This window comes from Hemicordylus capensis, chromosome 1 (genome assembly GCF_027244095.1).
Source record: "Hemicordylus capensis ecotype Gifberg chromosome 1, rHemCap1.1.pri, whole genome shotgun sequence".
In the NCBI taxonomy this organism is placed as follows: Eukaryota; Metazoa; Chordata; class Lepidosauria; order Squamata; family Cordylidae; genus Hemicordylus; species Hemicordylus capensis.
This window is the reverse complement of record NC_069657.1, coordinates 333234376-333257643: the sequence shown is the minus strand read 5'-3', so window position 1 is coordinate 333257643 and position 23268 is coordinate 333234376. Positions and strand designations below refer to the sequence as shown.

Sequence of the window (23268 nt, the reverse complement as noted above, 5' to 3'; positions counted from 1 at the left end):
TTTTAGGTAAATTGCAACCCAATGGCTCACGAGGCGGAGGAAAGGACAGGACAGAAGAGCCACCAAGACCCACTTGTCATCCATCCATCCATCCTCCTCCTCCTCATCCAGCCGGCTATTTTCAGACTAGGGTGAAGCAAACAGTTTTGGAGAATCTGGAATGAAGAAGGTGGACAGAGAACTGAAGAAACCAAGTTGAGGTGAAGGGTTTCACCCTTTAGAAAACTGATGTAACCTGTTCCTGACTTTGAAGTGAAATAGCAGAGCACTCCATCTAATGCTCAATTTATACATTTGTAAATAAAACAAATATGTTCTTTTAAATGTACCATTATCTGCCCCAAGCTTTCAGAATGGCATGGACTATAAATCCAGGAAAACAAGATATTTTTGTTAGTGGAATTGCTACCTCCATAGCTTAGCCAATAATAAATAACATGATTATTTGTTAATATTAAGCTAGATAATGCAAGGGCATTAACTGAATTTAGAAGCTGAGTTGTGAATATTGTGGCTGTAACTAGCTTAATGTCACTGCTTTTATGGCCTAGGCCTAAAGAAGCTGCAATCTTATGTTTACTCAGAAGTGAATCCAACTGAATGCAATGATACTTACACTAGGGATGTGCACAGAACTGGTTGTGTGTACTCCTGGGAGGGCGGGGGGTCACTTTAAGGGGGCAAGGAAGGTGCTGCCTACCTGCCAGCCCCTGCCCATTTCCCCCAGCTGGTGCTCTTCCAAGAAGTGGGTGTGCAGGGCTGCAGCATGCCTCCTTGCAGCTGGGATCAGCATCGCCATGCAAACGGCCGGCACGGTTTGCATGGCGACACTGATCCCAGCTGCAAGGAGCCCTGTGCACCCGCTTTTTGGAAGAGCGCCAGTGAAAAGGGGCAGGGCGGGGTTGGCAGGTAGGCAGTGCCTTCTCTGCCCCGTAAGGAGACGCCCCCGCCCCCCTCTGAACTGGCTTGAATGGAGCACCAAATGGTTCTGTGCACATCCATTGCACTGATTCACATTTATTTGGAATTACTATATCATTACAGTCCAATCTTACGCATATTTACTCAGAAGCAAGCCCACTAGGGGCTTACTCCTAACTAAGCATGCTCAGGACTGCAATTATATAAGTAACTACTATTTGCTTTGTGCTTCACTTCCCACACCATCAGTATTTTTTCCTTTCAAAACCACACATTGCTAAAACAAGCTAAGCACACAGAACTAAGTGGTATATCCTGAGAACAGAACTTAGTGTGGTTCATCTTTATGCTCAAGGACTGGATTGCACCATCATACATAGCAAACTAAAAAGAAAAAGAAAAAGAAAAATAGAACAAAGAACAAAAACAAAGGTTTCTAGAATGTCCTGTACAGGGGAGTACAGGAAGCCTTCTGGCAATGCTGGATATCAACTGTAAGCAACATTTCAAAAGTTTTGGCAGAAATCATGCTTGAATCAGTACTTTGGCACAAAGGCCTTTTCAGATTCTTTCTAGACAAGTGTATTACTGATCAGCAGTGTTGCGTTTTTCTCACTTTAAAAAAAAAAGCCTTACATACAAAAAAAAGATACTTGTCATCTGAGCCCCTAAAACCGCACTGCAAGAATATATGACAATTCTGCACAATATGACATATACTGTACTGTCTCTAATCAATAGAAGGGAGCAAAATTTCAAGATATACTTTTTCAACATGTAATTCTGTTAAAATCAATGTCTAATCTAACATTGCAAACACTTCTACTGAAACATACACTGAGGGAAATAAGTATTTGATCCCCTGCTGATTTTGTCCGTTTGCCCTCTGACACAGAAATGACCACGCTATAATTGGAATGGTAGGTTTATTGTAGCTGTGAGAGACAGAACAACAACAAACAAACCCTCAAAAGCCCAGTGCCCAAAAGTCAGCAATGGATTTGCATTGTAGTGAGGGAAATAAGTATTCGATCCCCTATCAACCAGCAAGATTTCAGGCTCCCAGGTGTCTTTTCACTATATGCAGGTAACGAGCTGAGATGAGGAACACCCTCTGTAAGGGAGTGCTCCTAATCCCAGCTTGTTACAGTACCTGTATCAAAGACACCTGTCCATAGAAGCAAGCAATCACTCAGCTTCCAAACTCACCACCATGCCCAAGACCAAAGAGCTGTCGAAGGATGTCAGGGACAAGGTTGTAGACCTGCATAAGGCTGGACTGGGCTACAAGACTATCGCCAAGCAGCTTGGTGAGAAGGTGACTACAGTTGGCACAATAACTCGCAAATGGAAGAAACACAAAATAACTGTCAATCTCCCTTGGTCTGGGGCTCCATGCAAGATCTCACCTCGTGGAGTTTTAATGATCATGAGAACGGTGACAAAGCAGTCCAGAACTACACGGGGGGAACTTGTCAATGATCTCAGGGCAGCTGGAACCATACTCACCAAGAAAACAATTGGTAACACACTACGCCGTGAAGGACTGAAATCCTGCAGTGCCCACAAGGTCCCCCTGCTCAAGGCAGCACATGTACAGGCCCGTCTGCAGTTTGCCAATGCACATCTGAATGATCCAGAGGAGAACTGGGCGAAAGTGTTGTGGTCAGATGAGGCCAAAATCGAGCTCTTTGGCATCAACTCAACTCGCTGTGTGTGGAGGAGGAGGAATGCTGCCTATGAGCCCAAGAACACCATCCCCACCGTCAAACATGGAGGTGGACACATTATGCTTTGGGGGTGTTTTTCTGCTAAGGGGACAGGACACCTTCACTGCATCGAAGGGACGATGGACGGGACCATGTACCGTCAGATCTTGGGTGAGCACCTCCTTCCCTCAGCCAGGGCATTGAGAATGGGTCGTGGATGGGTATTCCAGCATGACAATGACCCAAAACACACAGCCAAGGCAACAAAGGAGTGGCTCAAGAAGAATTGCATGAAGGTCCTGGAGTGGCCCAGCTAGTCTCCAGACCTTAATCCCATAGAAAATCTGTGGAGGGAGCTGAAGGTTCGGGTTGCCAAACATCAGCCTTGAAACCTTTCTGACTTGGAGAGGATCTGCAAAGGGGACAACATCCCTCCTAGGTTGTGTGCAAACCTGGTGGCCAACTACAAGAAACATCTGACCTCTGTGATTGCCAACAAGGGTTTTGCCACCAAGTACTAAGACATCTTTTGTGAAGGGATCGAATACTTATTTCCCTCACTACAATGCAAATCCATCGCTGACTTTTGGGCACTGGGCTTTTGAGGGTTTGTTTGTTGTTATTCTGTCTCTCACAGCTACAATAAACCTACCATTCCAATTATAGCCTGGTCATTTCTGTGTCAGAGGGCAAACGGACAAAATCAGCAGGGGATCAAATACTTATTTCCCTCACTGTATTTGCAATAAAATCACTGAACATCACATTCCTGGGTCACACAATCAATGGAGAGCTAGGGTTTTAAAGCATGGGAGAAAACAGTGTCTCAGATTAAATTAAATCATATTGAAAGCAATCAAAATACCCAAGATTAATACTGTGATTATAAACATTATGTTACAACATAAGAAAGAGGTACCAAATATTTTAAGTTACAGTATGTGATCCTGTTTTCCAAATTATGGCCACATTTTACCTATTATCTTTGATTTTTTTTTTTAATTGTCAGGAGAAAATCTACAAAACAAGTTTTGAATCTTATAGATCTTCATCTATCAAAATATGTATTTTATTAAAATGCCATAAAGGTTATAAGAACAAGCCTTGGATTTGCAAATGGCAGAAAGCTGCTCAATTAAACCTGACCCCAGGTGGCATAGTATGTGAGAGGGGAGTATAGTGGCCTTTCTCTCCCCACAGTATATGGAAAGTTGGGTGGACACATATCCCAAAATACAAATTTCACCTTCATATCAGCATTCTTTAAATTGTTGGGGGCTCTGCCTTCTTTGCAACTGAGTCTCCTTTGATAATAGTTTAATTCACACTTCCAGATCTTTTAGCTTTACAATGATCGGACTAAGTCCCCCCAGAACTCTTACAGCATCTTGGATTGGGGTGGTAGTGAATTAAGGTAAGGGGGTGCAATCTTAGTCCTGATGTTGCAGAGAAAATCCTCTGGAATCTAGCCTTTCTGTTTGATCCAGCCCCTTGTTTTCATCCTTCTATCGCATTTGATAGAGAATAAAGCCAGACCAAAGAGGATTAGACTGAATTCCTGCAATATGACTTGTTGCCTGACTGAATGTACGTCAAAATGCAACAAGGATGTGTGCTCAAAATACGCTTTTTTTCATGTCATGAAAGGCACGAGTACAGTCAGAGAGAATCTGTCTGGTACTGCACATTTAAGCTGCGCAGTTCGCCAGTTTATATAGGTTTCAAGCAAACAAGCATATCAGTAAAGCTATCAATACATGTCATAGGTAATTAAACATAAACATTCCAGTGATGCAGTTAGTGTCTTCAGAAGATAAGTTACTATTTGACATTTCTACTGACCCTACCCGCTATCGGTATCTTGGAATTTGTCTAATGGATTTGTGCATACCTATATTATCTATTTCCCGACAGGTTCTGGCATTTGTTATTTCTGGCCTCCTATCTCACGTTCTTGAGAGGGGCCCCCATTCCGGGTTTGAACACTTTCCCCAACTCAAATAATTTTCTTCATTTCAGGCCTAGTGGCTCTTTGTGCTGTTCAGCAGCCCAAACTTTGAATCAAACTCTTAGACATTTATTTGTAGGCCTGAATTAAACAATCCCAATTAAACAATTCCATATCACTGACACACACATTCCAGATATTATATATTGCTAGGGCCTTTATTGCTGTTTTTTCTTTTTGTAAACTGCCCTGGAAATATTGAAGGGTGGTACAAAAAAGTAAGAACCCTACCCTGTTTTTTATTCTTTTCTCCCACCTCCAATCAGGCACCTTCGGCATTCTGTGCCTCCTGAAGGACAATAAAGTTGCTCTGACCTCATTAAGCCATTTTGGCTTAGGGCTTTCTTTTCTTTTTTCGTTTTCCTACAAATATTTTTTTGCATCTGCGGAATCACAAAATATACAGAAACCTAAACTTTGTTAGTGGGGGACCCTGTTTCACTATCCTCCTGACAAGCTAGGGACCACCAAATTAACTCTTGGTTATAAAAAAGGGGTGGAGATAGATTTCTCCACTCAATCTGCAATTACATCATTACTTTAATTTCCTCAGTGTTTGTGGGTTTTAAAAAAAATTTCCTTGGTTTTCAATATTAACTATTCTGTTTTGATTATTCTGCTTTGGTGGTTATCAATACTTAACCTACAAAATAAGACACTGAAGTGCAGAATAATATTAAAACTATTGTAAAAAATAACAGGGAATACAAATATTTGAGAAGTTATTTTTTTGCCTCCTCATATCTCCTGATTATAAAAACTTGCATAAAATATTAAATAGAACAGTATGTAAACAACATATCTGTGCCCAAGTATTAATGTATCAAAGAATGGAGTGGTGTTATTCTGGAACATAGAGTACTTCTTAATTTTAAAACAATGTCTAATTACAAACACAAAAACATTATTGACTCAATCTGCCCTTGGGTCAGCAAGATACATGGTACTCAACCAGACCAAACAGTATAAAGCCAACAATAATTTTGCTGTGCTTATTTGGATTGGTTTTGGTTTTTGTTTTTAGAAAAAAAGCAAACTCTTTTCTAGAATCAGGCTAGGCCTGCTTGGCAAATATTATGCACTGCGCAGAGTGGAAAGAAACCAAACCATGGAAAAAAACCCTACACATTGAACAAAAGTCTGAAAATTTATTTTGCTCACATTGGATGTTGCAAAACTTAGATTCACAATAGCTAACACACTAAAGCAGGTTGTAACGAGAAACCAAAATCTTAACGTTAATGGCTTTTTTTCTGCACAATCTTTTGTACTAGCAACATGTCATTGAGCTCTTTTTAGCACTGAGGGAGAAGGTGCATCAATGTTCACAAGTTATACAAGCTCTCCATGTTGGAAATTCTCTGTGGTGAGAGAATCCCTTTTTCAATATAGCAGAGTGCACAGAGGCACAAACACAGCGGATTTAGTTATGCATGCATGTGTGCTAAGAGTAAAGTAACTTGGAGCCAATTGCTAGTTTCAAATCAATATAAAAGGTATTTATTAAGGAACTCCATTCTAGATAGGAAAGTGAGGATTTAGGATCTCTAATCTATCTATCTAAATGGATGCAGATGGATTCACCATCTTCTCTGCACATATGGTGCAGGGCAAGAGACTTGCCATGTTGCAAGGTCAACAGCCAGGTAGCAAGAGAGAGGAGGAGGAAGGAAGTTGAATCCCCTAAGATTAGCAATCTACATTTCAAAGGGATAGCATCAGAGCATCAGGAAGTGATGACCAAATGTCTTTGACCTTCTAGCCCTCTGACTTACTAGTCTGTCCTCCACTGTCTGAGGCAAAGAGACAGCGCAAAGTCCTTTACTTCCAACAATCCAAACAATATTTAAACCTGCCAAGGAGAAAAGGAGTTTAATCCTCTCTAATAAAACGCTTGGTGTCCGTCCGTGGATGGACACCAAGCGTGTGTTCGTGCCTTCCTCGGCGGTTCTGGGCATGCGCGGAGCGCATGCCCAGAACACGCCGAGGGAGGCACGACCGCCAGCACCCGGCGGCCATGTTGGGCGGCCAGAAGCGGCCGCTCAGAAGAAGCCGGGAAGAGGCGGCGAGGGAAACGGCGGGGCCAGAAGCGGCCGCCGCGAAGATAGGAAAGAGGCGGAGGAAAAAGAGGTGGTGGGGGCAGAAGCGGCCGCCGCGAAGATAGGAAAGAGGTGGAGGGGAAAGAGGCGGCGGGGGAAGCCGGCCGAGGTGGTGGCGGAGCTGCCGCCGAGGCCTGGAGTCGCTGCTAAAGCCGGCCGGGGGGGGGGACTTTGGGGCCCGACTTCCCCGCACTAGAGCCCGACATCCCCGCAGCCCCCCCACATGAACAAGGGCCAACATGGCCCAGGAAAATGCCACCGCGGCGGCCGCCGCCAACCGCCCTCCCAGGAGCCCGATCCCGCCTTCCCTGCTCCCCCACACATGAACAAGGGCCAACATGGCCCACGAAAATGCCTCCGCGGCCGCCGCCGCCAATCACCCACCCAGCTGCCCGAGACCTCCTTACCCAAAGAATAACCAACCCCGACGACCGAGGAAAAAGGAGCTCACGAAAAGAGCTCCTCTCTCGGCAAAGACACTGCCCAGACTGTCGCTGGGCGTCCTTTACGCCCAATGCAACAGTCCGGGAAGAGGCTTGGCCGAGAAATGAGCTCTGCTTGCGAGCTCCTTTCTCCGTCGCGTTCAAAACAGTGAGTAAAGTTGCGGGGGGGGGAGGGGGAGGGTTGGAGGGGGAAGGGCAAGAGGGACTGGGGCAGGGAGGAGGACAATAGGGAGGGGGGAGGGGGGAGGACAAGAGGGAGTAGGGCACGGGGAGGGCAAGAGGGAGTAGGGCAGGGGGGGAAGAGGGAGGGCCAAGAGGGAGTGGGTCAGGGTGGAGGGGCAAGAGGGAGTGGGGCATGGGGAGGGGAGAGGGCAAGAGGGAGTGGGTCAGGGGGGAGGAGGAAGGGCAAGAGGGAGTGGGGCAAGAGGGAGTGGGTCGGGGGGAGGGCAAGAGGGAGTTAAGCAGGGGGAGGGGGAAGGGAAGGGCAAGAGGGAGTGGGGTGGCAGGATGGACTTGGGCAGGAGGCTGACAGGAAGGGGAGGGTGCGAGCAGGGTGGGAGGGGGAGGAAGAGAGGCCAGAGTGTGGGGCAGGAGGGAGGTTGGGACAGGAGACACACACACACACACACACAAAGAAAAAAAAGATGAAGAACACATAAAGGGGGGTAAAAAGGCTAGCGCCCGTTATTATAACGGGCTTTAAAATACTAGTAATATATATATTTGATAACATTTTATATCTTTCCCCAATAAAGAATCACCAAACTCAATAAGGATGGATTAAGCAGTATCTTTCTAACCATGGCTCAGATTCCAGCAGGGGTGCATCTATAATTGAGCGGATGGGTTCAAAGAACTTTAGACCTCAGCTCCTGAGGGAACCCCAGCTCCACCTTTCCTGATTTTCTTCACTATCTCCCTCACTCTGAGGGGCTGCTGGGGAGAGCAGTGTACTTGGGCCCTCCTCCCCTAGCTTCACCCCGAGATTCCCGCTACTTAGTTGCCCTATGCACAGAAAAAAATCAGGCTAGACCAAAGTAGAGGGAGAATGCATCCTGCACAATAGCTACAAGTCAAAGAGAACACTTCACTAATGTGGACAAGCTGATTGGAACGGTGCAGCCCAGCACCTGTCCTCTTGACCCGTGCCCAACGTGGCTTATACTATTTGGCAGGGAGGTTGTTGTAGAAGGCCTGGTAGAGATTATAAATGTGTCTCTGAGGGAAGGTAGGATGCCTCCTAGTCTTAAGGAAGCAATTATTAGACCACTTCTGAAGAAGCCTAACTTGGATCCCTCAGAGCTGAGTGACTACAGGCCTGTCTCCAACCTTCCACTGTTGGACAAGCTAATTGAGAGAGTGGTGGCCTCCCAGCTACAGACAGTTGTGGAGAAACTGATTATCTTGACCCATTTCAAATTGGCTTTCGGGCTGGCTATGGGGTGGAGACTGCCTTGGTTGGCCTGATGGATGATCTCCAACAGGGAATTGACAGAGGAAGTGTGACTCTGTTGGTCCTTTTGGACCTCATGGCGACTTTCAATACTATCAACCATAGTATCCTTCTGGAGCGCCTGAGGGGGTTGGGGGTGAGAGGCCTACTTCTCAGGCAGGTTCCAGATGGTGTCCCTTGGAGACTGTGTTCTTCAAAATCTGAATTTTTGTATCGTGTCCCTCAGGGCACGATTGTCTCCGATGTTGTTTAACATCTATATGAAACCGCTGGGAGAGATAATCAGGAGATTTGGTGCAGGGTGCTATAAGTATGCTGATGACACCCAAATCTATTTGTCCATGTCAGCATCATCGGGAGAGGGCATAACCTCCCTAAATGCCTGCCTGGAGGTGGTAATGGGCTGGATGAGGGATAACAAACTGAGACTGAATCCAGATAAGATGGAGGTACTCACTGTGCGAAGTTGGAACTCGAGAGACGATTTTGATCTGCCTGTTCTGGATGGGGGTCACACTTCCCCAGAAGAAACAGATACGCAGTCTAGGGGTGCTTCTGGATCCAAGTCTCTCCCTGGTGTCCCAGGTTGAGGCGGTGGCCAGAGGAGACTTCTATCAGCTTTGGCCGATATGCGAGCTGTGCTCGTTTCTTGAGATAGATGACCTTAAAACAGTGGTACATCTGCTGGTAACCTCCAGACTGGATTACTGTAATGCGCTCTATGTGGGGCTGCCCTTGTACGTTGTCCAGAAACTACAGTTGGTCCAGAATGTGGCAGCCAGGCTGGTCTCTGGGTCATCTAGGAGTGACCATATTACTATCAGTATTGAAGGAGTTACACTGGCTGCTGATATGTTTCCAGGCAAAATACAAAGTGCTGGTCATAACCTATAAAGCCCAAAACAACTTGGGCCCTAGGTATGTAAGAGAACGTCTTCTTCATCATGAACCCCACCACCCACTGAGATCATCCGGAGTGGTCCGTCTGCATTTGCCAATGGCGCATCTGGTGGCTGCTCAGGGATGGGCCTTTTCTGATGCTGCCCCGAGGCTTTGGAATGCACTCCCTAGTAAAATAAGAGCCTCCCTATCGCTGAAAACTTTTTAAAAGTCTTTAAAGACGGATCTGTTCACCCAGGCTTTTAATTGATATTGTTTTGATTGTTTTAATGTTTTTAGAATATTGTTTTAAAATTTTTAAATTATTGTTTTAAATTTCATGTTTTTGTTTTTAACTAATGTTTAACTTTCGTTTTTATCTTGTTGTAAACTGCCCAGAGATGTAAGTTTTGGGCGGTATAAAAATATGTTAAATAAAATAAAATAAGAAAATAATACATCTTTGTCTATATAGGTAAACATAAGAGTTTGAATCCAACATTATGCTTATAAATAGCAAAACATTTTACAAAGACATTGTACAACTAAACTGTACAAATATGTGTTTTATTAACTTGAGGAGAATCAGGAATTTACTTATGTTATTTCTTCATCAGACATTGTCTTTGGCTCTTTACAATTCTGAGGTAATAAGATACCATAAGGAACATTAAACAAAGGAGTCCAGGTAGGCATGTTCAAAGGCATGCAAATATCTAACAAGATTTATTTATTTTCCTTTTGAACAGCAACTCCCAGCTGCACAAACTGCTTCTGAAACATACTTGAATTTCAAAAGTGGCTAGTCTGCTGGTTGAAAAAAGACAAGTGGACTTGATACACTGTTCTTAGGATGTAAGCTATTACTCCAGCATAGCTGGCATACAACTTTAGGGTCCAGTTTTCCAATTCATTATGTATCCAAGCCAGAGCTCATATAGAGTTTTCTAACACATTAGTATATCAAAACAGCTCTTCCCATTGTCACATCTCATCCACAGACTTCACATCAATGCGGAGAATCATCTAGAATAATATCCTCAGTGTTCACTGAAGGAGAGTCCACTGCTTCAGAGACTATGGTGTCCAAAGGAGGGGCAGAGTCATCAATTTCAATGCTGGGCTGTATCTCAGGTTCAAACTTCTGATCAACATTTCCTTTGTCACCGGCTTCTCCTTCAGACTCATCTGCCAGTTTGTCCTGGGACTCAACTGTCTCCTCTTCTTTTTCATATAAGAAGTTGCAAATCATGTTAGGTCTGCTGTATGAGAAGTCTCTATCCTTAAGTTCTAGCCATTCCACTCCTCCACCTGTCGAAGAAATACCAAAAACAAGAGAGAAAGATAAACCAGGAAAGGAATGAATGGTGGGGAGAATTCTAAAACGGGCTGATTTTTAAATGAAATTCACTAAGTTTTTACATTCATCTCTTTTTACCCTTGTCTCTCCCTTTTAATCTCTTCTTTCCCTTTTGTTGTCTTCCCCAGTGTTAAAATATAAAATATGTACGCTCCTCAGGGCAGAGGAGTTTTTGTTGCGCTGTAAAGCACCACATACATTAATGGTGCTATGTTCATAATCATTAACACACTTTAAAGATGAACCATACAGCAATACTTAAGTAATACTTGTATACATGTGCTGAGCAAACACTGCACTAGAAATAGTGCAATCTTCACAACTATTATGACCAAACATGGAGAGAAACTCTACTCGCAAATTTAGGGATAACAGCAACCAGAGAGTCAGGCATATAATTCACCTCCAGATTATTTACAGGGGATGTGGATGTGTCCATATGATATCCTCCAACCATGAATACAACAAATGGCAACTTGTTGTATCAGACAGCCTAAAATTCAAAACTGGCTCAACGGCAAATGTAAGAATGACTATAACTACTACCATTTGAGCTTGAGCTATTGAATTATTGAAATATTTCTTGCTAGAAGTGCTTGCCTGATTCAAAGGCATCTTTGCTCCTGTTCTCTGCCTAGGAACATAGGAAGCTGCCATATACTGAGTCAGACCATAGGTCCATCTAGCTCAGTACTGTCTACCCAGACTAGCAGTGGCTTCTCCAAGGTTGCAGGCAGAGTCTTTCTCAGCCCTATTTTGGAGAAGCCAGGGAGGGAACTTGGAACCTTCTGCTCTTCCCAGAGCGGCTCCATCCCCTGAGGGGAGTATCTTACCGTGCTCTCACATCAAGTCTCCCATTCATATGCAACCAGGGTGGTCCCTGCTTAGCTAAGGGGACAAGTCATGCTGTTACCACAAGACCAGCCTGACACACAACTGTATTAATCTCCAGAAATGACTGGTGTATAGTTTTCATGCAGTTTAATATATGGAGAGTTGTTCACACATGGAGTAGGGATGTGCACGAAGCGTTTCAACACCTTTATTTCGAGGCATCAAAATGCTTCAAGCTGCCCCTACCGAATTGTTTCAGCGGGGGTGAATGGGCATTTTAAAAAGGAGGCAGGCAGGTCTTACCCCTCCATGACCTCCCTCCTCCACCTCAGTGCAGTGCTGTCAGGATTAAATGCCCCACATGCGGCTGCAGGGCTCCTCCCAGCAGTTCACATTGGCACAGAAATGTCATCCAAGCATGCACAGATGCCATTTCTGTGCCGATGCCATCCGCGGGCTGCTGGGAGGAGCCCTGCAGCCAGGTGTGGGGTGTTTAATCCCAGCAGCACCACACTCGGGCAGCTGAGTGGCCCTGGAGTGTCAGGTAAGACCTGCCGCCCGCCTTTTAAAGAGCCTGCTCTAAGCCCACCCAGATGTTCATGAAACGTTTTGTACACATCCTTAACATGGTGCGTGTGAATTTGGTGGGTATACCCAGTATATGTATAGGAGAAGTATAGAAAAAGTGGTGGGACGGGGGGAGGGACTAAGAAGGTTCTAGGAATCACCTGTATTCTCTTCTCCTTCCTTTTTCTCAGTTAGGAGTGTCCGTGTCATGTTCAGCTTCTTCATTGTGTGGCACTTGTACTTTAGCTGTAATTTTTGGTTACCTTCTGCATCTACTATAAACAAAAATTATAGACCAATTTTGAGTGGTAATCCTTATTCATTGAAATGTTAATATTTTTGTCTCTGACCTTCTGAGAATATTAGATACAAATCGTTTACTACTTACCATGATCATTGTTTTCTTCAAACACCACACAGGTACCAAGAGTATCTGTGGAAGAGATGAAAAAAAATGTTAACAAGACTAACAAGGCTAAATGTTAACAAGGCTTCCAAGACTAAGGCCCACTCCAGGTGTGATGCGGAGTCAAGACTTGATCTAGATTTCATGGGATATCCCCTAGCCTTAGGTGTATGCGTGCTCCACCCCTTCCCTTCATGCACGAGGGGAGAAGTTATGATACTTGTTCCACTGCCGTGTTGAGTTTCTGGAAGTTAGTCATGTTTTGATGGTCTGGTGTCTGAACCAGATAATCCTGGCTAATTGTAGCTAGAGTTCTCAAACTGGGATCTGAAACTGGGATATGATTCCAACAATACAATTTTAATATTGGTTTTGAATTTGTGTCTCTGATTTTGGTAGCTTTAAACTTGTATGTGACTTTGGTTTTAATTGTTATTATTAAAGAAAATTAGCTAAGAAAGTTGTTCTGGTAAGTACTAAACTGCCTACTTTCCTTTAACTAAAATCTTAATTGATAATTACCATCCTTACAGGTTAACTCACTTCAGCCATTGAGGTGTCCCTATGTGTCACTCACTACAAATTTGGTTCAAATCGGTTTGATTTGAATTTGGTTCAAATCGCTTAGGCAGTCCACAAGTTAGCCCACTTGCATCTCAAACATCCATGTGCCTGCCATCTTGAATTGGGGTGGATGACATCATCACAAACGATGCCACTGAGGTGTCCCTACAACTGTATCCAATTTGGTTCATATTGGTCCAGGCACTGCGAAGTTGAAAGGGGACAGGACACACACGGACACACAGACAGAATGCAGGGTAATCTCATAAGCTTACTTTCCTTAAGGACAGTAAGCTAAAAAAGCCCTCTTTGGTAATAGAACTAATTTCATGATTCTTTGGATCCTGGCATATGAAAATAATAGTGTACCTATAACATGTCTTCTTACCTTCATACTCCCCAGCAAAGACGTATCGGTCTACTTGCAAAATGGGCCTCTCTGTGTCTATTCCCTACAAAGAAGAGGAAACAGACACTTTCATCAGAAATAAGGTTAAACATGAATTACTTCTACACAAGTCTGATTCAGAGAACTTTTAAGTCTCTGCAGCTAATGGACAATTCATATGATAGGTTTCCTACATTACTGTCCTCATATACACCGTTGTGGGCAAATAAGACACACACCTATTTTGCTAGTGTCTGTCTACAGTGGGATGTGACAATTAATAGCTTTCTACTATCATGTGGCAAAACAGAAACATGAGCATGCTTCACATCATCTGTTTACATCTGTACCTATCACCATGAAGAAGCCCATCAAAACAACCGCTTTAGTTTCTTCAGGTTCTGAATAAGATACATTTATTTCATTACTCTCATTAACAAAGCAGCAAAAACATAAGTTTCTATTAACCACACTCACCAAAATCTTGCATTTGTTCTCACATTTTTCCAAAAACTCTGAATCAATTATTCCTGACAGTTCCACCATGACTAACTGTTCCTGGGAAAACAAAGTTTATGAAGCACATTTTAAATAATATATTTACAGGCTCAAGCTCCCTTTCAGACAGAACCTACCCTGAATATATATTGCTGCCATACAGCCACTCTCTTCAAGAACACAAACACGTAACAGCTTTCCTCCTCTCCATTGCATTTGCCTAGTTCCATATTTGTAGTGTTTAGGGGAGAGCACCATCATTGCTGCCTCCAGTTTATCCATTCTATGTGCCAAGAAACAGATATCTCACTTTGCTGTAGGAAATTTTGTTGTAATGCAATAGAAGCTATTTGCATCTTACTCACTCCAGTGCTGGTTTGCAGCTACCACCAAATAATAATATATTTCAAGTCTCACAATTAGGGTTGCCATATGTCCCACATTACGTGGGACGTCCCTCATTTCAGGTCCCTATAGGGACAGCATTTGTCCCGCATTTTGGTGGGGAGGCAAACAGTGGCAGTGTGAAATACTTGCCGTGGGGGGCATTTTATTCCTTTTGCTATGTAAACTATTTTTAGAAGTTTTTGGTTGAAAATGGTATAACCTGAATGTGTTCTAAATAATAACAATGCTGGCATTATTCAAAAGCATTTAATTCAATAACATATTGAATGTTATTGGGTATTTAAGAGAGCGTCTTGTTCACTATGAGCCCCGCCGCCCATTGAGGTCACTTGAGAAGGTCCGTCTCCAGCTACCGCCAGCTCGTCTGGTGGCTACACAGAGACGGGCCTTCTCGGTTGCTGCCTCGGAATTGTGGAATGCGCTCCCTACTAAGATATGATCCTCCCCATTTCTGGCTATTTTTAAAAAACATCTGAAAACCCATTTCTTCACCCAAGCTTTTTCAGCTTTTTACAAATTTGTTGGTTTTAATTTTGTGGTTGATTTTAAATTGTTGAATTTTAAAAAAATTTTATATGTGTTTGTGTCCCTCATTCCGCCAATGAAATGTTGGCAACCCTACTCACAATTCATGTTTTAAGAACTCTCTTATCTTTTCTTGGTGGACTTGCAAACCACTCACTACTCTCACCAGTGACTTAGGACATGTAAACAGACTATAGTAAGAACCAGCTCCTGGTTCTGTAGTGGCTAAACCTAATCACAAATATGCATTCACATAGGCAAAGGCTAATCCACACTTTATAAACACACATTTGATGGACAAAGGAAAATTAGACACATTCACATCTATATTTTCAAACAAGTCATTTAGTTTTACACTAACTCCAGCAATAAAGAACTCTGCTACAGTATTGTAGTTTTTGTACTGCCACTTCAGAGCTGCTAACCAATGTAGATCCTCTCCACCTTGTTTATAAACTAAGATGAGTAGTAGCTATTCCACATTCTCTTGCATTAAGATTTTGCATATGGTTCAGTTGAAGAATAAGAGAGGAGTCTGTGTAGATGTGTTTAAATACATAATATTTATGTATTTAAATATACATAAATTATATGTATATTTAACATTTAAATACACCCCCAGCACAGTACTTCCAGTGACTGTTGCTGGTGTCTATCTTATGTTTCGTTTTAGAATGTGACCCCGCTTTGGGGACAGGGAGCCATCTTATTTATTTGTTATTTCTCCTTGTAAACCACCCTGAGCTATTTTTGGAAGGGCGGTATAGAAATTGAAATAATAATAATAATAATAATAATAATAATAATCCCCCAGTGAGGCACTACCTTGGCGTGGTTGTGGGGCTTGTGTGCTCTGAGGAAGGTGAGAGCTATGCCAGAGGTCCAACCATACTGGACAGGTCTCACCAGAGGAGCCAGACAAAGAGTGCCTCTCCCATCAACAATATGGTGAGACGTAACTTTAATAAATCTATACCAGATCGGTCGTCGCCCGGGTCAACAAGGACCGCACCAGGTGCTATAGTCCCTGGACATCTGGTGGCAAGTGGGCAGCAGGACTCAGGATCTTCAGTTGAGCAACCAGGGCTGAAGACAGCAAAGTTACTGGAAGAAACGTCGCTTAACCGAAAAAAATATACGAAAAATGCCAACAAGGAAATAATGATCTGCTATTACAAGTCTAGTCCAACTAGAAGAGGTTATTTTAAAAGAATGTACCAAATTTGGAAAGAGAAGCATCCAGATACAGAAATAACAGAACAAAGGCTAGCAGACCAGAGAAGATTCATAATAAGAAATTAAGTATTCACAGGAGTTGAGCTGGAAGAACTGCAAAGAGCAACACAGGATCAAGATATGGAAGAAGAATTAAAAGCAAAAAATAACTGAGCACATGAACCAAACAGCCACCAGAGTTCGACTTCCAGCCCTATAAACAGTTTCCAAAAAACAACTTGCTCAGGCATTAAAAGATGTCAATGCTGCACTTGCAGAAATAACAACCAATAATTTGCAAGAAACAAACCAACTAATGTACAGTGCAGCAACAATAACAACACAAGAGCTCGGATATAAGATCAGTGGACCTGTCAAAAAAGAAAGCAGTACATCACCTAAATGGAAGATTAGATTAGAAAATAAAATCGCCAGGCTTAGATCAGATGCTAGTAAATTGAAAGATATGAAAGATAAGAAGCTGAAGAATGAAAACACCAAACAGTATCTGATCCAAAAATACCACCTAGATTCAAGGAAAATTAGAGAAGTCCTGGAAATAATCAAGCAGCAAATAACAGCAGTGTCAAAGAAGATTAGCAGATATGAAGCCAGAATTACACAACACAGGCAGAATCTCCAATTCCAGTCGAATCAGAGACGTTTCTACCAAAGCATAGAAGGAGAAACTGCAAGAAACGTAGAAACACCAAATAAAGAAGAAAGTGCAATTCTGGGGGAAATTATGGGACAATCCAATAGATTATAATAAAAAAGCAGGCCGGATGAAAGAGGTCAAAAAATGTAACAAACAAATGCAAGATCTAATAATAACACCAGAATTAATAAGTGAAAGAGCAAAGAAAATTAAAAATTGGACTGCGCCAGGAGACGAACTGCATGGTTTTTGGCTTAAAACATCTAACAAGCCTTCATAAACAACTATCAAAACAGTTCAATCACATTTTGCAAGGCGGTGATGTTGAACAATGGCTAACAACTGGGAAAACTCATCTCATAATGAAAGACCCAGCAAAAGGTGCAGTTCCAAGTAATTATAGACCGATCAGATGGTTTATTGCCTGCCAACCATGTTCAAATTATTAACTGGAATAATAGCAGATGAAGTGATGCAACACTTATTAACGAACAAACAGCTCCCAGTTGAACAGAAAGGAAATTGCCCGAACACCAGAGGCACAAAAGACAAGCTGCTGATTGACAAAATGATTTTAGAAATTTGCAAGAGAAGAAAAACAAATCTAAGTGTTGCATGGATTGACTACAAGAAAGCCTCCGATTGATTGCCTCACACATGGATACTAAAATGTTTAGAAACAACTGGTGTCAGCAAAAACATTCAGATATTTATTTAAAAAGCAATGAGGATGTGGAGTACACAGTTAACAATCAATGGCGAGACACTTGGACAGGTTAGCATTAGAAGAGGCATTTTCCAAGGGGACTCACTATCCCCTCTGTTGTTGTAATCGCCATGACTCCACTTTCACAAATACTAAACAAAACAGGCCTCGGATACCAAACATCTAAAACATCAAGTAAAATCAACCATCTGCTGTACATGGACGATCTGAAGTTGTATGGAAAGTCCCAGTCAGAAATCGAATCACTGCTAAACACTGTCTGTATATTCAGTAGCGTTATAGCAATGGAGTTTGGACTAGACAAGTGTGCTGCATTAATAATGAACAGAGGGAAAATAAGAAAAACAGAAGGAACAGAACTGCCCAATGGAAGCAAGATCAAGAACCTGGAAGAGAAAGAACCTTACAAATACTTGGGCATTCTCCAGGCTGATAACATCGCACACACTGTAGTTAAAAGAAAAATGGGAAGTGAATACATCAGGAGAGTCCGAAAAATCCTCAAGTCCAAACTCAATGGTGGGAACACCAAACAAGCCATAAACACCTGGGCTATACCTGTCATCAGATACACTGCAGGAATAATAGACTGGACCTAGGCAGAGCTAGAGACGCTAGATCGTAAGACCAGGAAAATAATGACCATCAATTATGCTCTGCACCCCCGCAGTGATGTCGATAGGCTATACCTCCCTCGCAGCTCAGGTGGAAGAGGAATGCTGCAAGTCCATCAAACAGTAGAGGAGGGGAAAAGAGGCCTTGAAGAATATATCAAGAAGATGCACTTCAAATGGTCAATAACGCGAAACTATTCAACACCAATGAAACAAAGCAGGCCTACAAGAAAGAATAAGTCAAGAACCGAGCAGAAAAATGGAAAAATAAGCCAATAGTCACTATTTGCACAATATAAGTGGAAAATCAGACATCACCAAGACCTGGCAATGGCTTAAGAATGGTTACTTGAAGAAAGAAACAGAGGGTTTAATACTGGCCGCGCAAGAACAGGCACTAAGAACAAATGCAATAAGAGCAAATGTAGAAAAGTCAACCACAAACAGCAAGTGCCGCCTTTGTAAAGAAGCAGATGAAACAGTGGACCACCTCATCAGCTGTTGTAAAAAGATCGCACAGACTGACTACAAACAAAGGCATGACAAAGTAGCAGGGATGATACACTGGAACATCTGCAAAAAATACAAGCTACCTGTAGCCAAAAATTGGTGGGACCATAAAACTGAAGAAGTGGTAGAAAATGAAGATGTAAAAATATTATGGGACTTCCGACTACAAACAGACAAACATCTGCCACACAATACACCAGATATAACTGTAGTCGAGAAGAAAGAAAAACAAGTCAAAATAATCGACATAGCAATACCAGGGGATAGCAGAATAGAAGAAAAAGAAATAGAAAAAATCACCAAATAGAAAGATCTACAAATTGAAATTGAAAGGCTGTGGCAGAAGAAGACCAAAATAATCCCAGTGGTAATTGGCGCCCTGGGTGCAGTTCCAAAAGACCTTGAAGAGCACCTCAACACCATAGGGGCCACAGAAATCACCACCAGCCAATTACAAAAAGCAGCTTTACTGGGAACAGCCTATATTCTGCGACGGTATCTATAACAATTGACAATAAAATCCTGGCATCCCAGGTCCTTGGGAAGGACTCGATGTCTGGATAAAACAAACCAGTCAATAACACCTGTCTGACTGTGTAAACAAGAAATAATAAAATAATAATATTAAAAAGTAATTCAAAACCACAGACGTGTGAGAATAGTTAGTGGCTACTTCGCGCTGATGTAGTGATGGGGGATACTCTACACATGCTCAAGGACACTCATTTTATTTCACAACTTTCTGAGCTAAGTCGTGGTGCTAAAAACTGACAACGGGCTCAAGGCTGCCATCGCATGTCCATTTACCTGGGAGCAAAAGGTCTCTTGAACCCAGCAGCAGCCGCAGCCACGCTTAATTCCAAGTAAATATAATACAGAAGATTTTGCTGCACGGCTGCAGACCCTGGCCTACGCACATTCCGGAAACGAGATTTACTTTCGAGTAAACACCTGGGACTCCAGCCACAGTGTGCCCAGTAGGCAGCGACCAGGCGTATTGTTTCTGTGTGTCAGCAACAGCTATTCTGCACAGAGAGGAGAGCCCAAAAGCGCCTGCCTGCAGCCCAAGACCAGTTCGCGACTCCGCCCGTTAGTTAGGGGTAGAATGTCAGCAGCCTCCCAGGGAGACGCCGACGCCCCCGACCCACCTCCACCACCACTTCCTCGCCGTCTTCCTGGGGTCTCTTGGCGGCCTCCATACCACCCCAGCAGCGCCTCAAGGGTGGTCACGTGATCTCCCGGCCGCCATTTTACGCCGGTCCGCCTCCCGCCGCTGCGTCTCTCTCGGTCTCTTCGGCGACTGCGAGCGCGAGGTGCCTCCGCCGCTGGGAAGGCCGCAGTGCCGCTGTTTGGTTCACTCGCAGCCGAGCGAAAAAGAGCTCGCGATGGAGGCAAAAAATAAAAAAAAATCCGAAATCCTAAGCCGCCTGAAAATGCAGGGACGCTTCACGCTGTGCTGGAGGGTTTCAGTCTAGAGTTGGGGTTTCCCTCTGCTGATCTACAAAGAGCGGCAGCGAGGGGAAAGGGAGGCACTTGTTTTCCCTCATTCTGCTGCCATTGTGTGCCTGGCATCGTTCTCCTTTCACGTACTAAAACCCTCAGTATAAACCAACTGGTTTATCACCCACCCTTTCCATGGACTGACTGCTGTCATTAGCTGGTCTTAGGGAATTTATAATAGTACAGGGCAGATTTATATGTACATCAGCTCAGCTCGGGCTTAATTTGAGCTAAAGATAAAGCAGAGAGCAATTCTGAGCTTGTGCAAAGTTCGTTCATTCTCTCTCTCTCTCACACACACACCCTGGATTTAGGAGACCTGGTTCCCTGGCTATCAGGCTTGTACCCTGTTAAAATAAACCATTGACTTTAACACTGAGGCTGGGTTGGAAAGGAAATAACTTAAAGGCAATAGGAATCTGAACTGTCCAGGCCTTTTATTTCAGTCCTAAAGTGTCGAAAACTCCGGTAGCTTTATGACACTAGTACCTTACAAAGTAACAAACAAGAAATTTACCTTTATATCTTACTTTGAATGGTATCAATGTCATAAGGTTAGCTGTAGCATGGACGTTTTAGGGTAGAGCAGTCATGGGAAAAGGGAAAGTGTAAAAGCTGGAATAGAATGGGCTGGGATTACTCCTTAAAAAATCAAACTGGATGCTCAAAATAGTGGGATGCATTAGAGACAACTGATAATACTTGAGAACTGAAATTTTCCCAATATTATACTTTTATTAACCCATTTCCCATTAAAAACAAATGTCGAAGAATGGCCTGAAACAGAGGAGAGGAGAGCTGGTCTTGTGGCAGCAAGCAATACTTTTCCCCTTTGCTAAGCATGGTCTGCCCTGGTTGCATATGAATGGGAGACTCAGGGGATGGAGCCTCTCTGGGAAGAGCAGGAGGTTTCAAGTTCCCTCTCTGGCTTCTTCAAGACAGGGCTGAGAGAGATTCTTGTCTGCAACCTTGGAAAAGCTGCTGCCAGTCTGTGAAGACAATACTGAGGTAGATGGACCAATGGTCTGACCCAATATATGGCAGCTTCCTATGTTCCCATGACTGGGAATGGGTTAAAAACATTGTGGGGTCCAATTTGTTTTTTTAGGGGGTGGAGCAATGTAAATGGCTGTAACATTCTGGTATTTATGCTGCCCCCCCCCCGGAACAAACCACACCCAGCTAAATTGTGCCTTTTATGTAGGACCCAGCATAGGGTAGTGGTTAGAGTGTTGGACTAGGACTGGGAAGACCCGAGTTCAAATCCCCATTCAACCATGAAGCTCACTGGGTGACTCTGGGCCAGTCATATATCTCTCAGCCTAACCTACCTCACAGGGTTGTTAGGATAAAAATAACCATGTACACCACTTTGAGCTCCATGGAGGAAAAGTGGGATACAAATAAATAAATAAATAAATAAATAAATAGTTCCACCTGTTTACGTGTATACTCTTCCCACAAAAGTTGTTCTAGAAGTTTGCTGATAAGAACATAAGAAAAACCCTACTGGTTTAGGCCCAAGGCCCATTTAGTCCAGCATCCTGTTTCACACAGTGGCCCACCAGATGCTGCTAGAAGCCCACAGGCAGGGGTGTATCTAGGGTGAGGCAGGCAGGGCACATGCCCCGGGTGCCACTTGAAGGGGGGATGCCATTTTTAAAATTAAATTTTTTAAAATGCCTGCCAAAAACAAAATGGCCACTGTGCATGCTCAAATGGCCTCTGTGAGGCCTGGCATGGCCTAGAGCCTCACAGAGGCCATTTGAGCATGTGCGGTGGCCATTTTGTTTTCAGTGTCCTTAAAAAATTTTTTTTTTACAAATGGCCAAATGGTCCCTGCAAGGCCCTAGAGGCCAGCAGGGGGAGGGGGAACCTTTGCAGAGCCCCCCCCCCTGGCCTTTAGGAAGCCTCCCGAAGGGGTTACAGGTAATTTTTTAAAAAATTAATATAATACAAGTCACTGTACACATATTCAGTTTGACACTATATACAGAGAATCAGGGCTTGTGAATACAGAGTGAAGCTTATGAGCTAGGATTGCATTCATTTGCTCTTACTTTGCTTCTTGTGATAAGTGAGTTGAATGTGATGTCTTAATAATATGGCTATTAATGAGAGCCAGCATGGTGTAGTGGTTAGAGTGATGGACTAGGACCGGGGAGACCCGAGTTCAAATCCCCATTCAGCCATGATACTAGCTGGGTGACTCTGGGCCAGTCATTTCTCTCTCAGATTAACCTACTTCACAGGGTTGTTGTGAGGAGAAACCTAAGTATGTAGTACACCGCTCTGGGCTCCTTGGAAGAAGAGCGGGATATAAAATGTAATGATAATGATAATAATAATTAATGGTGAGTTTGTCTTTGAATCAGTGTGAAATCCTTAGTATTAAGGCCCACTGGGAGTTTTCTTGCTCTCTCTCATTTTAACTGTCTTTCTGAAATACTAGAATACAGGTGAAACTCGGAAAATTAGAATATCGTGCAAAAGTCCATTAATTTCAGTAATGCAAATTAAAAGGTGAAACTGATATATGAGACAGACGCATTACATGCAAAGCGAGATAAGTCAAGCCTTAATTTGTTATAATTGTGATGATCATGGCGTACAGCTCATGAAAACCCCAAATCCACAATCTCAGAAAATTAGAATATTACATGGAACCAAGAAGACAAGGATTGAAGAATAGAACAATATCAGACCTCTGAAAAGTATACAGTGTACTGTGCTTGATTGGCCAGCAAACTCGCCTGACCTGACCCCATAGAGAATCTATGGGGCATTGCCAAGAGAAGGATGAGAGACATGAGACCAAACAATGCAGAATTGCTGAAGGCCGCTAATGAAGCATCCTGGTCTTCCATAATACCTCATCAGTGCCACAGGCTGATAGCATCCATGCCACGCCGCATTGAGGCAGTAATTGCTGCAAAAGGGGCCCAAACCAAGTACTGAATACATATGCATGCTTATACTTTT

The 23268-nt window shown here is 43.2% G+C and overlaps 1 protein-coding gene across 3 annotated transcripts; it reads right to left on the bottom strand.

The window, feature by feature from the left end:
* Positions 1–10063: 10063 nt before the first annotated feature.
* GTF3C6 (general transcription factor IIIC subunit 6) lies at positions 10064–20349 on the bottom strand. 3 transcript variants are annotated; one of them, XM_053304628.1, is made up of 6 exons: positions 19935–20349; positions 14109–14189; positions 13632–13695; positions 12662–12706; positions 12435–12545; positions 10064–10823 (listed from the first exon to the last, which is right to left on the bottom strand). In XM_053304628.1, the coding sequence occupies exons 1-6, from the start codon at positions 19983–19985 to the stop codon at positions 10522–10524; spliced, it is 654 nt and encodes a 217-aa protein (XP_053160603.1). In that variant the 5' UTR covers positions 19986–20349; the 3' UTR covers positions 10064–10521. The 3 variants fall into 3 exon arrangements, with proteins under 3 accessions (XP_053160603.1, XP_053160529.1, XP_053160680.1); XM_053304554.1 differs by having other exon boundaries at positions 12435–12548; positions 19935–20339; XM_053304705.1 differs by lacking the exon at positions 14109–14189 and having other exon boundaries at positions 12435–12548; positions 19935–20347.
* Between the last annotated feature and the right edge of the window lie 2919 nt (positions 20350–23268).

Excerpts from the sequence above, each read along its gene's own strand:
- GTF3C6 (XM_053304554.1), bottom strand. The coding sequence starts at position 19,985 with ATGGAGGCCGCCAAGAGACCCCAGGAAGACGGCGAGGAAGTGGTGGTG. Across the intron at positions 14,190-19,934 it reads GCGAGGAAGTGGTGGTGGAG|GAACAGTTAGTCATGGTGGA; the intron begins GTGGGTCGGGGG and ends TTGTTTTCCCAG. Across the intron at positions 10,824-12,434 it reads GGAAGGAGAAGAGAATACAG|GTGGAGGAGTGGAATGGCTA; the intron begins GTGATTCCTAGA and ends TTTCTTCGACAG.